We start from the raw sequence: 14,885 nt of genomic DNA, 5'->3' as shown, positions 1-14,885 counted from the left end.
GGAGATCAGCCGGGTCCTCATGAGTGTTATTTTAGGTTCAGGATACAGAAGAAGGGTCAAACCACCACCAGGGTCTTAAAATCACCCCTGGAAATGTCCGTCACAGCTCTCACGAAAGCCTTGTCAAATGTGTGTATGCTTGGGCGATGAAATGTTTAAGAATATAACCTCATGAGTTTTGGTAAAGTAAAAAAAGAGAAGAAGTCAAGTAAGGGAAGGCAGTGAATTATTTAAAGTGTAAGACTCGTAACAAAGTGTAGCATACCAAGATTTCAATAACTTCAGTACAGTAAAAAAAATGAAAGAAGGGAAAGTATTCGTGTTAGTAAAAGAGGCAAAAAGAGTAAAGTATTCGTGTTAGTAAGAGTAAGAGACAGGAAAGTATTCGTGTTAGTAAAAGTAAAAGAAGGGAAAGTGTTCGTGTTAGTAAGTAAGAAAAGGTAAAGAAAAGTAAAGTATTCGTGTTAGTAAGAGTAAGGGACAGGAAAGTATTCGTGTTAGTAAGAGTAAGGGACAGGAAAGTATTCGTGTTAGTAAGTAAGAAAAGGTAAAGAAAAGTAAAGTATTCGTGTTAGTAAGTAAGAAAAGGTAAAGAAAAGTAAAGTATTCGTGTTAGTAAAAGTAAAAGAAGGGAAAGTGTTCGTGTTAGTAAGTAAGAAAAGGTAAAGAAAAGTAAAGTATTCGTGTTAGTAAGAGTAAGGGACAGGAAAGTATTCGTGTTAGTAAGAGTAAAAGAAGGGAAACTGTTCGTGTTAGTAAGTAAGAAAAGGTAAAGAAAATAATGTATTCGTGTTAGTAAGAGTAAGGGACAAGAAAGTATTCGTGTTAGTAAGAGTAAAAGAAGGGAAAGTATTCGTGTTAGTAAGTAAGAAAAGGTAAAGAAAAGTAAAGTATTCGAAGAGTAAGGGACAGGAAAGTATTCGTGTTAGTAAAAGTAAAAGAAGGGAAAGTATTTGTGTTATTAATTAAGAAAAGGTAAAGAAATTAAAGTATTCTAGTTAATAAAAATCAGAGAAGGGAATGGATTTGTGTTAGTAAATGAAGTAAAGAAAGGAAAAAGTTCGTGTTAGTAAAAGTAAAAAGAAGGGAAAGTATTTGTGTTAGTAAGTAAGGAAAGTAAAAGAAAAGAAGGTATTTGCGTTAAGCCATAAAATTCAGTCTCTCTCCCGGAAATCCACAGACCATTAACATGTCGCAAACTCGTCCTGACACACCACTCCCGAGGACCAAATTTAATATCCCGACTGGTTTTTTTTTTCCCGAAGCTTGACAATAAACACACACACACACACACACACACACACACACACATACACTCGGAAGCGATGTGTGTGTGTGTGTGTGTGTGTGTGTGTGTGTGTGTGTGTGTGTGTGTGTGTGTGAAGATGAATCGATGGTCAGTCAGCTAAAAAAAAATAATAGACTTCAAGGGAAATGGTTTTTAAAGGGGATGTGAAAAGAGAGAGAGAAAAGAAAACAAGAAAGAAAGGAAGAGATAGAGACAGACAGAGACCCTGACAGACAGACACACAAACAGACAGACAAACAGACAGACAGACAAATGGATTCCCCGTCGAAACTTTCCCTCCCTCGCCGTCATCTTAAAGTATCCTGAAAGTGTTTTAAATTCCTGCTTCTAAACAAACTCTGAAGGATGAGATGAACAAAGAAATAATATACAACTTGATGGAGGCCCGCTTGCATTTTCCTCTTCTTCTTCTTTCTGCTTCTTCCTCCTCCTCTTTTTCTTCTTCTCCTTCTCGTCCCTCCCTTCATTTCCTTCTTTTTCATCTTTTCTCTTTTCGTTTAAATCCCCTCTTCTCCTTCTTCTTCTTCCCTCCTTTTTCTCTTCCTTCCTTTCCCCTTTTTTATTATGTTCCACTCTTCTCTCTTTTCTTCTCTTTCTCCTCCTCTTCCTCCTTCTCTTCCTTCTCTTTCTTCCTATCCCAATTTTCTCCTCTAACTCTACTTTCCATTTTTTGTTTCTCTCTCTTCTCCTCTTCCTTCTTCTCCTCCCTCCTTTTCTTCTCCTCCTCCTCTTCTTCTACTCTTTCATTTTCCTGTTCCTCCTCTTTCGTCCTATTCCTCCTCCTCTTCCTCTCTTTCGCTTCTCTCTTCCTCTTCCTCTTCCTTTTCCTCCTCTTTCCTCATTCTCTTAACTCCTTTCTCCTTCCCCCCACCCCCCCTTTCTTCCTCCTCTCTCATTTCCTTCTCCCTCCTTCCCTTGCTTTTCCTTCATCAATTAATTATCCTCCTCCTCCTCCTCCTCCTCCTCCTCCTCCTCCTCCTCCTCCTTTTCCTCCTCCTCCTCCTCCTCCTCCTGTACAGTTAAATTACTCTCGCACACATAATTTCGTGGCAAGGGCTTTAAAAGGGTCGTAAATATGGCAAGATTTAGTCGTCACCGATACAGCCCCGTTTTTCTTCCTTCCTCTATTATTCCTCCTCCTCCTCCTCCTCCTCCTCGCTCTCCGTCGTTGTTTGTGGGAGATATATATGATTGGATTTTTTTTCTTTTCTAAGTGAATGATGTTTATATTTGTATTTATTTATTTATTTATTTATTTATTTATTGGTGTATTTTATTCTTGTTATTTACGATTTTGATGAGATTTGTTAGCCGTAGTGAGAGAGAGAGAGAGAGAGAGAGAGAGAGAGAGAGAGAGAGAGAATAAGAATAAATATAAGTACTAAGAAAAAGAAGAAGAGGAAGAAGAAGAAAAAGAGAAAGAAGAAAAAGAAAAATGAAGAGAAAATTAAAGTAAGAGAGAAAAAAGGAAAAGAATGTAAAGAAAAAAAAATATAATATATATATAAATAGAGAGAGAGAGAGAGAGAGCCCTTCTTCCTCGGCGGCGCGGTGCGGACAAGCCGGTCGTCGGTCACCGCTAATCAATGAGACATAACCTGAGCCTAATTATTAACTCGCGCGATCAATAGCCACTTCAAGCTTCGTGTGTGTGTGTGTGTGTGTGTGTGTGTGTGTGTGTGTGTGTGTGTGTGTGTGTGTGTGTGTGTTTCTCTCTCTCTCTCTCTCTCTCTCTCTCTCTCTCTCTCTCTCTCTCTCTCTCTCTCTCTCTCTCTCTCTCTCTCTATCTATCTCTATATCATTTCCGTTCCTTTTTCCCATAGCGGCTCAACTACCTTCCCCCTCCTTCTTCCCCTTTCATCCCCTCCCCTACACCCCATCCCATCCCCTCTAGCAGCCTAACATCTTCCCCCTCTCCCCTTCACACTCCCCTTCCCTTCCCCATCCCATCCTTGCCCCGTGGGTCTGGCCGGCCGTAACCTGAGCTGCCTGGTTCGCTCCCGGCCCTTTAGACTTCACTGCGTCATGTTTCATACGAGTTTTTTAGGCTTTCAATCGTTTACGCCTTTTGTTCTATGCCGCAACGATCTGGGATGAAGCGTGTAAAAGTGCAGCGGCTTTTGTTGCGAGTGTTTGTGTAGCAGCGAGGCGAGGGGAGGTGAGGCGAGGCGAACTCCTGCCCGTCTGCTAATTGCTTACCGCGTTAGCTGCAGGGGCTTAGTTAACCAGGTCAGGTCTCGTTAAGGTAGGATTGATGGTGCACTACACTTCCTAATCCTTCCTCCTCCTCCTTCCGTCCACTTATAGAGCAATCTTTCCTCTTTCTTCTCGCTCTATCCGTTTCTTTCTATCTTTTCTCGTTTTCTCTCTATCGCCATATTTATCAAGGCTTTTCCATTAGTTGGCTCTATATTTCATGATACTTTTTATGATTATACACTCCCAAACCCTCCTCGCCCTCTTCCCGTTCACTTATAGAGCAATCTTTCCTCTTTCTTCTCGTCTCTTCTTTTTCTTTCTATCTTTTCTCGTTTGCTCTCTATCTCCATTTTTCACAAGGCTTTTCCACTAGTTGGCTCTATATATTTTGGTACTTTTTATGCTTATACACTTCCAAACCCTCCTCGCCCTCTTCCCGTTCATTTATAGAGCAATCTTTCTTCTTTTTTCTCGTCTCTTCCGTTTCTTTCTATGTTTTCTCGTTTGCTCTCTATCTCCATTTTTCTCATGGCTTTTCCACTAGTTGGCTCACCATCCGAAGCCCGACTCTTTACGTTTCTTTAGACTTTTTTATATTTTTTCTATATTTTCCCGCTAATATGGGGCTCAGTCAGATCCCTTAAAGCTCTTATGGATGCCCTACACTTCCTAACCCACAAGTTGATTATATTTGAGGTCTGAGTCTTTACATATCTTTAGACTTTTGCCTTGTCTCTCTGTATGTACGTTAATTGTTACTCGTTAGCTACAGGGCCTCTGTCAACTATACCTACATTTCCTACCCCACAAGTTGAGGTCCATGATTTTAAACGTCTCTGGCTCCCAGTTACGACAATTTCCCAAGGCCACAGAGGAGATTAACCCCTTGAATACGGATTTCCTACCAGAGGATATCACCAAGCTACAGGAATGGAACAAAAATGACTGCTACAGTTCAATGAAGAAAATGTAAAGTCCTGCATCTTGGGAGGGGATATCCAGCATACCAATACCACATGGGAAACACCACTATCCACCACAGAGGCAGAGAGAGACCTGGGACTATATGTTACCAGGCTACCAGTGAAGGGATATCCAGCATACCAATACCACATGGGAAACGCACCACTATCCACCACAGAGGCAGAGAGAGACCTGGGACTATATGTTACCAGGCTACCAGCGAAGGGATATCCAGCATACCAAAACCACATGGGAAACACACCACTATCCACCACAGAGGCAGAGAGAGACCTGGGACTATATGTTACCAGTCTACCAGCGAAGGCCAAATCAGTGCCAATCGCAGCGGACGGGTTAACCTGGATTTCATGGGTGCTGATATTCCCGTTCAAGGTGTAGAAGGCGGGTAAAGACTGTCACCAGCATTACAACAAGACAGTCCATGAAAATCCCACCAGCAACTTCTACCACGAGAGGCTTTTCAAACAGGCGAACTGAGGTGCCGAGGCGTTGAAAAAATACGGGCTTGAGTCTCACTATTTCTTCATCCTCTTACCTTTTCTTTCTCTTTATTTTCCCTTCCGTATATAACTTCGGCCAATCTCGGGGTAGGAAACTTTAGCGTCCAACCCGGGGCCACATTCTCCTTGCTCCAGCGACCCGTGTGTGTGTGTGTGTGTGTGTGTGTGTGTGTGTGTGTGTGTGTGTGTGTGTGTGTGTGTGTGTGTGTCTGTGTGTGTGGAGGGGGCCGCCGCCAGGACCAAGTTTGTCACATTAAATTATCCCTCTGAGTGAATTTTTCAAGTCGATGATATTTATGTTTTCTTTCCGGAGAGAAAACTTGGACTCTTTCATTTTGAGGCGAACCCGCGAGCGACGAGGAGAGGGAAGGGAAGAGAGGGATTGAGTGGACAAGAGGGAAGGAGAGAGAGAGAGAGAGAGAAGAGTATGCCGGAGGGAGGAAAGGAAGGAAGGAGTGGCCTGGCTTGTGAGGAATTGAAATACAGGAAAGAAAGAAGGGGATGAAATAAAAAGAGAAGAGGAGGAAAAAAAGAACGAAAAATTATATAGGGTTGTAAGCTACTCACTGGTTTTCGTTACATTTCGTATTTACAAAAGAAAATTTCATACACACACACACACACACACACACACACACACACACACACACACACACACACACACACACACACACACACACATACGTCAGTTAAGAACGTCAGAGAGTCATTTTTCATTCGCGAGAGAGAGAGAGAGAGAGAGAAGGAATATATATATAAGTAGTAAGATTAATACGAAGCTTCTGTCCTGGAGGTAAAATTGTTCATAACGAAGAGGAGGAGGAGGAGGAGGAGGAGGAGGACCACCACTGGAAAGATGAGACTGAGGAGGGAGAGGAAATAGAAGCCCGATTAGAAAGAGAAGGAGGAGAAGGAGGAGGAGGAGGAGGAGAAGGAGGAAGAGGAGGAGGAGGAGGAGTGTAGGATATCTTAGTCTCATCAAATAGAGTTGAAAGTCACTCATTGAACCCTACCTTTTATAATAGAGAGAGGGAGAGGGAGGAGGAGGAAAGGAAGAGAAAGAGAGAGGCAGGGTAGGGTAGATAGAGGGAGAGGTAGGAAGGAGAGGAAGGAAGGTAGGAAGGGAGAGAGAGGGGGGAGAGGGTAGGTTAGATGCACTTCAATCCCTTCTCCCATCCATCACATTGTCATTAAGGGATCATACCGCCTGTCACCACCATCGTCATCATCTTGTTTAACTCTACGGGGATGTCAAGCCAAGATTCATTTACTCTCTCTCTCTCTCTCTCTCTCTCTCTCTCTCTCTCTCTCTCTCTCTCTCTCTCTCTCTCTCTCTCTCTCTCTCTCTCTCTCTCTCTCTCTCTCTCTCTCTCTCTCTCTCTCTCTCTCTCTCTCTCTCTCTCTCTCTCTCTTTCATCTCCTCCTCCTCCTCCTCCACCTCCTCCACTTTTCCTCTCCAAGCTAAATAGGACGAATCATTTCCAGTTATTACTTCTTCCTACTATTTGCTATCTATTCTTCCCCTAAGCACAAGTTCCCTTAAGTTTCCATAGAGGTCATTATGTTGTTATATCTTGCATCGTCTGCTTATTTCCTTTTTATCCTGCCCATTATAGTGTGTGTGTGTGTGTGTGTGTGTGTGTGTGTGTGTGTGTGTGTGTGTGTGTGTGTGTGTGTGTGTGTGTGTGTGTGTGTGTGTGTGTGTGTGTGTGAGAGAGAGAGAGAGAGAGAGTTGTTAAGGGGATGGAGAGATTACACGAAGCACCTCCTCCTCCTTCTCCTCCTCCTCCTCCTCCTCCTCCTCCTCCTCCTCCTCCTCCTCCTCCTCCTCCTCCTCCTCTTCTTCCTCTCTCCATTTCTCCCCCCTTCTCCTATCCCCTCCCTTCTTCCTACCTATACCGTTCTTTCCCTTTTCCTCCTCCTCTTCCTCCTCTTCCTCCTCCTCCTCCTCTTCTTCCCCTCTCCATTTCTCCCTCCTCCTTTCCCCTTCTTCCTACCTATACCGTTCTTTCCCTCCTCCTCCTCCTCCTCCTCCTCTTCCTTTCCGTGCTGACGTCCACAGACAAACGCGGCTGATGACGTTTTCTGTTCAGCGTGGAAGAATATTTTTTTCCATTTCTTTCTCTTTTTCTCTTATTTTTCTTGTTCTTCCTCTTTACTCTTTTTTCTTGTTTTCCTTTTTCTGTTTCCTTTTTTCCAACTTTATCTTTTTTTTCTTCCTTCTTTTTCTTTTTTTCTTCATTTTGTTTTTCTTCGCTGTATTTTCTCTCATTCACGTCATCTGTTTCCCTCTCTCTCTCACTCAGTACAGCAGCACTCTTACTCGCTAACTCAATCACTCACTTCATTCATTCTCTACTATTTTCCACGCGCGCAAGGAAGGCTCTGTGTAATATTCCCTTCAAACATCATATTCATTCATTATAATTCAACCATTTTCCTCCTCCTCCTCCTCCTCCTCTTCCTCTTCAGCCTTACGTGACCAATTCTCTCCTCGTCAACCTACTAATTTTACCCTCTTTGCCTCCCTCTTTCCTTCCTTCCTTTTTTATCCAGTCCACTTTTCCCCTTCAAGCTGGAGAGGACAAGCCGTTTTCCTCTTCCAGCTGTCTGTCATTTCCCTCTCTTTCCCTCCTTCCTTAATCCCTTTCATCTACTCCAATTTTCCCTTCCAAGCCCTCTTTCCCTCCTTCCTTTCTTCCTTCCTTCCTTCCTTCATTTTTATCCAGTTCACTTTTCCCCTTCAAGCTGGAGAGGACAAGCCGTTTTCCTCTTCCAGCTGTCTATCATTTCCCTCTCTTCCCCTCCTTCCTTCCTCCCTTTCATCTACTCCAATTTTCCCCTCCAAGCCCTCATTAACTCCTTCCTTCCTTCATTTTTATCTAGTCCACTTTTCCCCTTCAAGCTGGAGAGGACGAGCCGTTTTCCTCTTCCAGCTGTCTATCATTCCCCTCTCTTTCCCTCCTTCCATCCTCCCTTTCATCTACTCCAATTTTACCCTCCAAGCCCTCATTCCCTCCTTCCTTCCTTCATTTTTATCTAGTCCACTTTTCCCCTTCAAGCTGGAGAGGACAAGCCGTTTTCCTCTTCCAGCTGTCTATCATTTCCCTCTCTTTCTCTCCTTCCTTCCTCCCTTTCATCTACTCCAATTTTCCCCTCCAAGCCGTAGAGGTTGCGTTAATATTTTCATAGGTAGTTTCATGAGCCTAGATATAGTTGAACAAGGCCACTGCACCATGTCTATTAGAAGCTATGTAGGGATTTTCATGGATTTTTTTTTTTTACAGCTAAGGAGACAGTTCAAGGGCGTAAAGAAAAATATATATAAAAAAAGCCCGCTACTCACTGCTTTTTTTTTTAATAACCCGGCGGGCGGCAGATTTGCAAGGTTTCTGTGCCGTGAACGGGGAAAACATTTGTGAGAACCTGTTGTATCTTCTCTCCGCCCTTCAGATATAGTAGCAACACTAACCCACGGCGTTTGAGTATACGAGTCTTTGGTGCTGGGTTGAAAAGGCAATCAGCGGCGTAACTCTAGACAATGATAGCCGTCAACAGATACCTTAGATCTCTCTCTCTCTCTCTCTCTCTCTCTCTCTCTCTCTCTCTCTCTCTCTCTCTCTCTCTCTCTCTCTCTCTCTCTCTCTCTCTCTCTCTCTCTCTCTCTCTCTCTCTCTCTCTCTCTCTCTCTCTCTCTCTCTCTCTCTCTCTCTCCTCTCTCTCTCTCTCTCTCTCTCTCTCTCTCTCTCTCTCTCTCTCTCTCTCTCTCTCTCTCTCTCTCTCTCTCTCTCTCTCTCTCTCTCTCTCTCTCTCTCTCTCTCTCTCTCTCTCTCTCTCTCTCTCTCTCTCTCTCTCTCTCTCTCTCTCTCGTGACCTTGTTTTGTAGGAGAAGAAGAGGAGAAGGAGGAGGAAGACGTCAAAATCGGATATGAAAGAGGAAGAAAGAGGACTGGAGTTCGTGTTACAGAAGAAGAGGAGGAGGATGAAAATAAGGAGACGAGGAAAGAAGTGAAGAGGAGAGAGATGAAAAGTTATAGAAGGAAGAAAAATAGGAGAAGGAAGAAGAGGAAGATGATGATAAAAAGAGGAGAGGAAAGGAAGAAAGGGGAGTGGAGTTCGTGATACAGAAGAAGAGAAGGAGAGGAAAGAAGGGAAGAGGAGAGATAGAGAAAAAAAATTATAGAAAGATGAAGAGGAAGAAATGGAAAAGAAGAAGAGGAGGAGGAAAGAGACGAGGAAAGAAGAGAAAAAAGATTTATGACACAGAAGAAGAGGAGAGAGATTAAAAAGTTATAGGAAGAGGAAGAGGAGGAAAAAAAGAAAAGGAAAGGGAAGAAAAAGAGAGGAGGAAAGAAGTGAAGAGGTGTGAAAAAGGAGAAGAGAAAGATAAAAAAAAATATGGCATGAGGAAGAGAAGAAGAGGAAGATGACAAAAAAAAAGAAAAAAGAGGACAGGAGAGAGATGAAAAAGTTATAGAAAGAGAAAGAGAAGGAGAAGAAGGAAGAGGAGGAGGAGGATTCTGGCTCCATATATAAAGTCACTCTAAATCACTAACTAAACCCCAAACCGGTAACAACTCACAAATTTTTATTCCTTCCATCGCAACACAAATCTAACACTCGTAGGTCGTAGGTCTAATGTAGTGTAGTGTTTCGCCTATATCTTCCACCTAATTGCTTGGGACGAAACTATAAGCGATTTTGTATCATTATATTCGTAAGGTCGGTAAAGTTAATCGAGTGGGGGAGGAGGTTGTTGTGTGCGTGTAGGGGGGGTTGTGTGTGTGTGTGTGTGTGTGTAAGTTTGAAGATTGTAACAGATAGATAATATAAATAAAAGATATAGAAATAGATATAAATAGAATACAGATCTGTGTTTATATGTATGTATGTATGTGTGTGTGTGTGTGTGTGTGTGTGTGTGTGTGTGTGTGTGTGTGTGTGTGTGTGTGTGTGTGTGTGTGTGTGTGTATGCAAGTTTGATAGCTGTAACAGATAAGAGAAAGTAGCGGGAATCGAACCTAGTCAGTGGTCGCGTGGCCCCAAGTCGCCTCCAGTACTCACCTTGCTCCTCCTGCGAGCTCACGGTGGTCATGGCGAGGGCGTAGAAGGTGACGATGACGAGGGGACGAAGGAAGACCATGATTGGCACCACCGAGGCACCGAGGCGGCACTGGGAACCGGCGGCGGACCTCTCCCAGCCGGCACCTCCTTCCCTCATACCTCACACACACACACACACACACACACACACACACACACACACACGAGGGAGGGGAGGAAGGAGGGGGTTGGCACGGGTCACCACCACAGGCTAATCCTCGCCATGAGTGCCAATTATCCGCCGAGGTTCTTGCCGGCCGGAGTCAGACGAGTAACACGATTTATATCTCGGGTTTATTTTCCTCACGTCTCAGGCGCCGGGGAATCATCCATTGTGCACATGTCACACGAATGGGAGTATTGGTATGGTGTAGGGAGCCCCTGATATAGGCTTTCCCGCGCCCTCGGATGTGTCAGGGTAGGTGAGGTGGCGGGATGACGTCCGTTGTTTGGCACTGACTCAGGTAAGGAGAGGAGATCAAAGGGCACTCAACACCATACTCGAGTTATTAACCCACGGGAAACTCTTAAAAAATCTGCCATACTTGCTGTATTTCTTTCGTCAGAGATACCAATGTAAACACTCATTCATATTTCACAACTTTTCCTTTTATTTTATTTCCTCACTGGGTTGTTTTCGTACACACTGTAGAAAAAACGAATTATTTGCTATAGATTTCACTTCGCATTTTGTGTTTTTCGATTTCGAGGAACGATTGCCAATTATGAAACGGTTCTCGCACACCTCGACTAGGTGTGAAAAACCGACCTCCGCCGCTTCCGGGAAAGTCAAGAGAGTCGCAGTCCGCAATCTTACCGGAGACTGCGAGAACCTGAACGGACGAGTCACCCAGCCAGCGAGCGAGCGAGTGGGGGAGAGAAGAAGGAGAGAAGGAAAAGTTTTGCCTCACTCAACACACAAGTTTCTCTAAGGTTTGCGAGCGTCAAATGTAGGGACTGGCGGGCATTGGGAGGTACAGAGAGAGGGAGGGAAAGGGAGTCCATCGGGGTTAGTAGCTAGGTTCGTTGCCCTCGTAAGGCGGCATGCAAATGGTTATAGAGGAAGGCGGGCTACCACACACCCCTCGCTAGAGCACGCGGAACGCAGCTCTTCGTCACGCGAGGTCCACACGTACACTGAATGAGTCCCGCCGCCGCTACCCGCTCTCCTCCTCCTCCACCTCCTCCTCTTCCTCACTCCCTCCTCCTGCTGTGTAGATTCCTCCCATTTCCTTATTTTCTTCCTCCGGGCGTTCTTGCGTGATTTTCCCATTATGTTTTTATCTCCCGCTTCGCCCTGTCAGTCCATTAGCGCGGCGCCTTACGTCTACGTGTTCGCGCCCCCAGCCATGAGTTATGTTCGTCTGTTTATTATTTATATTATTATTCTGTTATTTGTGGCACTTGTTTGGCCCCCAGTGGCGAGAATATGTGTATCGGTGATGTATTTTTCGTCTTTATTTTTTTCTTTCTCTGATGTCACTGTTTTCGTATATTCGCTTCATAAGTTTTGTCCGGTAGATGTTCCGTCTCCTGCTCCTCCTCCTGACGCCTTCTCTCTCTCTCTCTCTCTCTCTCTCTCTCTCTCTCTCTCTCTCTCTCTCTCTCTCTCTCTCTCTCTCTCTCTCTCTCTCTCTCTCTCTCTCTCTCTCTCTCTCTCTCTCTCTCTCTCTCTCTCTCTCTCTCTCTCTCTCTCTCTCTCTCTCTCTCTCTCTCTCTCTCTCTCTCTCTCTCTCTCTCTCTCTCTCTCTCTCTCTCTCTCTCTCTCTCTCTCTCTCTCTCTCTCTCTCTCTCTCTCTCTCTCTCTCTCTCTCTCTCTCTCTCTCTCTCTCTCTCTCTCTCTCTCTCTCTCTCTCTCTCTCTCTCTCTCTCTCTCTCTCTCTCTCTCTCTCTCTCTCTCTCTCTCTCTCTCTCTCTCTCTCTCTCTCTCTCTCTCTCTCTCTCTCTCTCTCTCTCTCTCTCTCTCTCTCTCTCTCTCTCTCTCTCTCTCTCTCTCTCTCTCTCTCTCTCTCTCTCTCTCTCTCTCTCTCTCTCTCTCTCTCTCTCTTTCCTCTCTCCCTTTCTCTTTTCTCTCCTCCCTCCCTCCCTCTCTCTTTTATCTCCTCCCTTCCTCACTCACTCCCTTTCTCACTCCTTTCTTTACTCCCTTCCTTCCCTCACTCACTCCCTTCCTTCCTTCCTTCCTTCCTCCTTCCTCCCTTCCTCAATCTCTCGTGCAGCCTCTGACAGCCAAGAAAATAGCCATAAAGTCCTTCGCCTGTTACTCTACAACGAACGGCGCGTCATAAACTTAAAAGGTGAAAATAAAAAGTAAACTCCACTCAGAAATGACACAAATAGAGGCTTAGTTGCAGTCCCAGTCTTATTTTAAAGGTAATATTAGGTTAGTATTCTTAGACATTTCCGCCTCTCACATCAACTCTCTCCAAAGGCGGAAAAGGAGATCAATCGCGTCCTAATGAGTGTGTGTGGAGATTCATGGCACAGAGGAATGATCACACTATACCGGAAGGGTCTTAAAACTACCGCTGCGAATGCCCAAAACTCCTACTACGAAAGCCTTGCTGAATATGTGTACTTGGGCGCCGAAGTGTTTTGTTAACGACTTTTAAGCGTCACTTTTTTACCTTGTTAATGTAACGTGTTACGTTTAAGTTTAAGGCGCGAACTGTTATCTCACGTCAGGTCCGGTGTACCGTTGCCTGCGTTCTCCAGTTGATTGAAGTGGTTGAGACAACACAATAGCCTTTTAGTTAAGTGATGTGTGGCCGAGCGGTAGCCGTATAAGTTCACTTTAGTTCACTTTAGTTCTCTCTCTTAGGTTAATACAAATACCAAATGTATTTTAACTATATTAACAGTTGTACTACATAAGGTTTACAGTTTACGTGAGCGAGACGCACGAAATCAGAGACAGCCACACCGCTGCAGGGCGCGGGGCGGCAGAGCACCGCTCGCCTGCCCGTCACCCGTCTTCTCTCCCTTCTCCGCGTTGTTCGCCCGTTTTATTTGCTTGTAGTTCGTCCGGAAGGGTGTGGGTTCCGGTTGATGACTGTTGATGAAAGTCATCATTTGCTGATCCTAGTGTCAGTTCATCACAGCTTCCCACGGCCAAAAGCAAGACGTGTTGTTAAACATCCTGTTGTGCGACACCGACCGGGTGTCGCCACACGTACTTTATACATATACATACATACACATGTAGATATATATACATACACATGTACATTATAATATACACATTACAGTTTAAAAAGAATATGACCATAATTAGTTTGATGGTGAACCGTATATTATTTCAACTGGCCAAAAAGTACAACTAGAAAATGAAAGAAATATATTCCCCCAAAAGTTTATTATGAAAGTTGATGCCTCCAGTTGAAAAGGAAAAAAAATATAAGAGGATAATTGAAAAAAATGTAATAAATATGACGTTAAAACGGCAAAATTATTAAAACATGCCAAAAAGTTTATAGAAGTTAATGAGTGTAATTGAAAGGGAAATAAAATACAAGAGAACATTGAAAAGTAATATATATGTAGTAAAAAAAGTAATATATATGTAGTAAAAAGTAATATATATATATATATATATATATATATATATATATATATATATATATATATATATATATATATATATATATATATATATATATATATATATATATATATATATATATATATATATATATATATATGAAACTTCCTTTACTAGAACTGATGAAAAATTACACCGGCAAAAATCAAAGAAATACATACCCAAAAAGTTTATAATAAATTTGATTCCTCCAGTTGAAAAAGGAAAAAATAAGAACGAAAAAGTATGTGAAGTTTGAAGGGGAAACGAACGTACACTACTATTACAAGCGGTCAAAACGGTGCAGCGGCAAAAGAAGAAAAATATATTCCCAAAGGTTACCCGATGAAGTCAAGCCCTCCAGTTGAAAAAGGGATAAAAAAAACTAAAAAAGAGAACAAAGGAAAAAGGATAAGAGTAATATATCCGAAGTTCCGTGCCGGGGCCGCTTCAGTGTGCCGGCTAATCCATTGAAACTCCTCCCGCGCGGTAAACTTGGCTCACCTTGTTAAGAGTTCATAATTGGCTGTTGGGAGCGGCGGCCACAACATGGGCTTGGCGGGGCGGACAACGCACCGCCGACCACTTGCTCCCCCCTGACCCCTCTTCCCTCCCTCGCCTCCGACCCCATCTCCACTAGCAACACTCTCTGACACGCGAAGCAACACCAGCCCGCCATCACCACCTCCAACACCGCTACCACCACCACCACCTTCCACATAACAATTCCACCTCTATCACCACCACCACCACTACCAACACCAATACCAATACCACAAGACACACGGAGGAATACCACCACCACCACCACCACCAGCCTTTACCTACCACCACTCCGTCACCACCACCACCAGACACCTAACGCCACCACCATCAGACAGTACTAATACCCTCACCACCAAGAATAACACGTGACAAACCGACACCAACCCCATCACCACCAACAACACCGCCATCACCACCATCCCCTCCTTCAAATCCACTCAGTATCACCGCTAACCATCGGCTATTTATTCTCCCCTCCATATATAGATAAAAGGGAGGAGGAGGAGGGGGAGGGCAGAGGAGATGGAATAAGACTATGGAGGGTCGTAGGAAGCAAGAAGAAAGATGCAAATGGAAGGGGAGGTAGAGTAGGAAAACTGACGAGATAAAGAGATTTGGTTGAGTGAGACGGGGGCGAGGGAAAGGGGAGAGAGGATAAACTAGG

General features: G+C 44.0%; 2 protein-coding genes across 2 annotated transcripts in view; one reads left to right on the top strand and one right to left on the bottom strand.

Annotated features, from left to right (window-relative positions):
• Positions 1 to 11,227, bottom strand: part of LOC127007540 (neural cell adhesion molecule 1-like) — a 165,017-nt gene extending 153,790 nt beyond the window's left edge. The window contains exons 1-2 of the mRNA XM_050878709.1: positions 11,178 to 11,227; positions 10,057 to 10,741 (exon numbers count right to left, since the gene is read on the bottom strand). Of these exons, the coding sequence (XP_050734666.1) occupies positions 10,057 to 10,213 (157 nt within the window). The 5' untranslated portion in view covers positions 10,214 to 10,741; positions 11,178 to 11,227. The remainder of the gene's footprint in view (positions 1 to 10,056; positions 10,742 to 11,177) is intronic.
• Positions 1 to 14,885, top strand: part of LOC127007226 (beta-alanine transporter-like) — a 65,261-nt gene that overhangs the window by 2,686 nt on the left and 47,690 nt on the right. The gene's annotated exons all lie outside the window — the stretch shown is intronic.

This window comes from Eriocheir sinensis, chromosome 35 (assembly GCF_024679095.1).
Source record: "Eriocheir sinensis breed Jianghai 21 chromosome 35, ASM2467909v1, whole genome shotgun sequence".
Lineage (NCBI taxonomy): Eukaryota > Metazoa > Arthropoda > Malacostraca > Decapoda > Varunidae > Eriocheir > Eriocheir sinensis.
The sequence above is the reverse complement of the archived record's forward strand: the minus strand, read 5'-3'. Positions and strand labels throughout refer to the sequence as shown.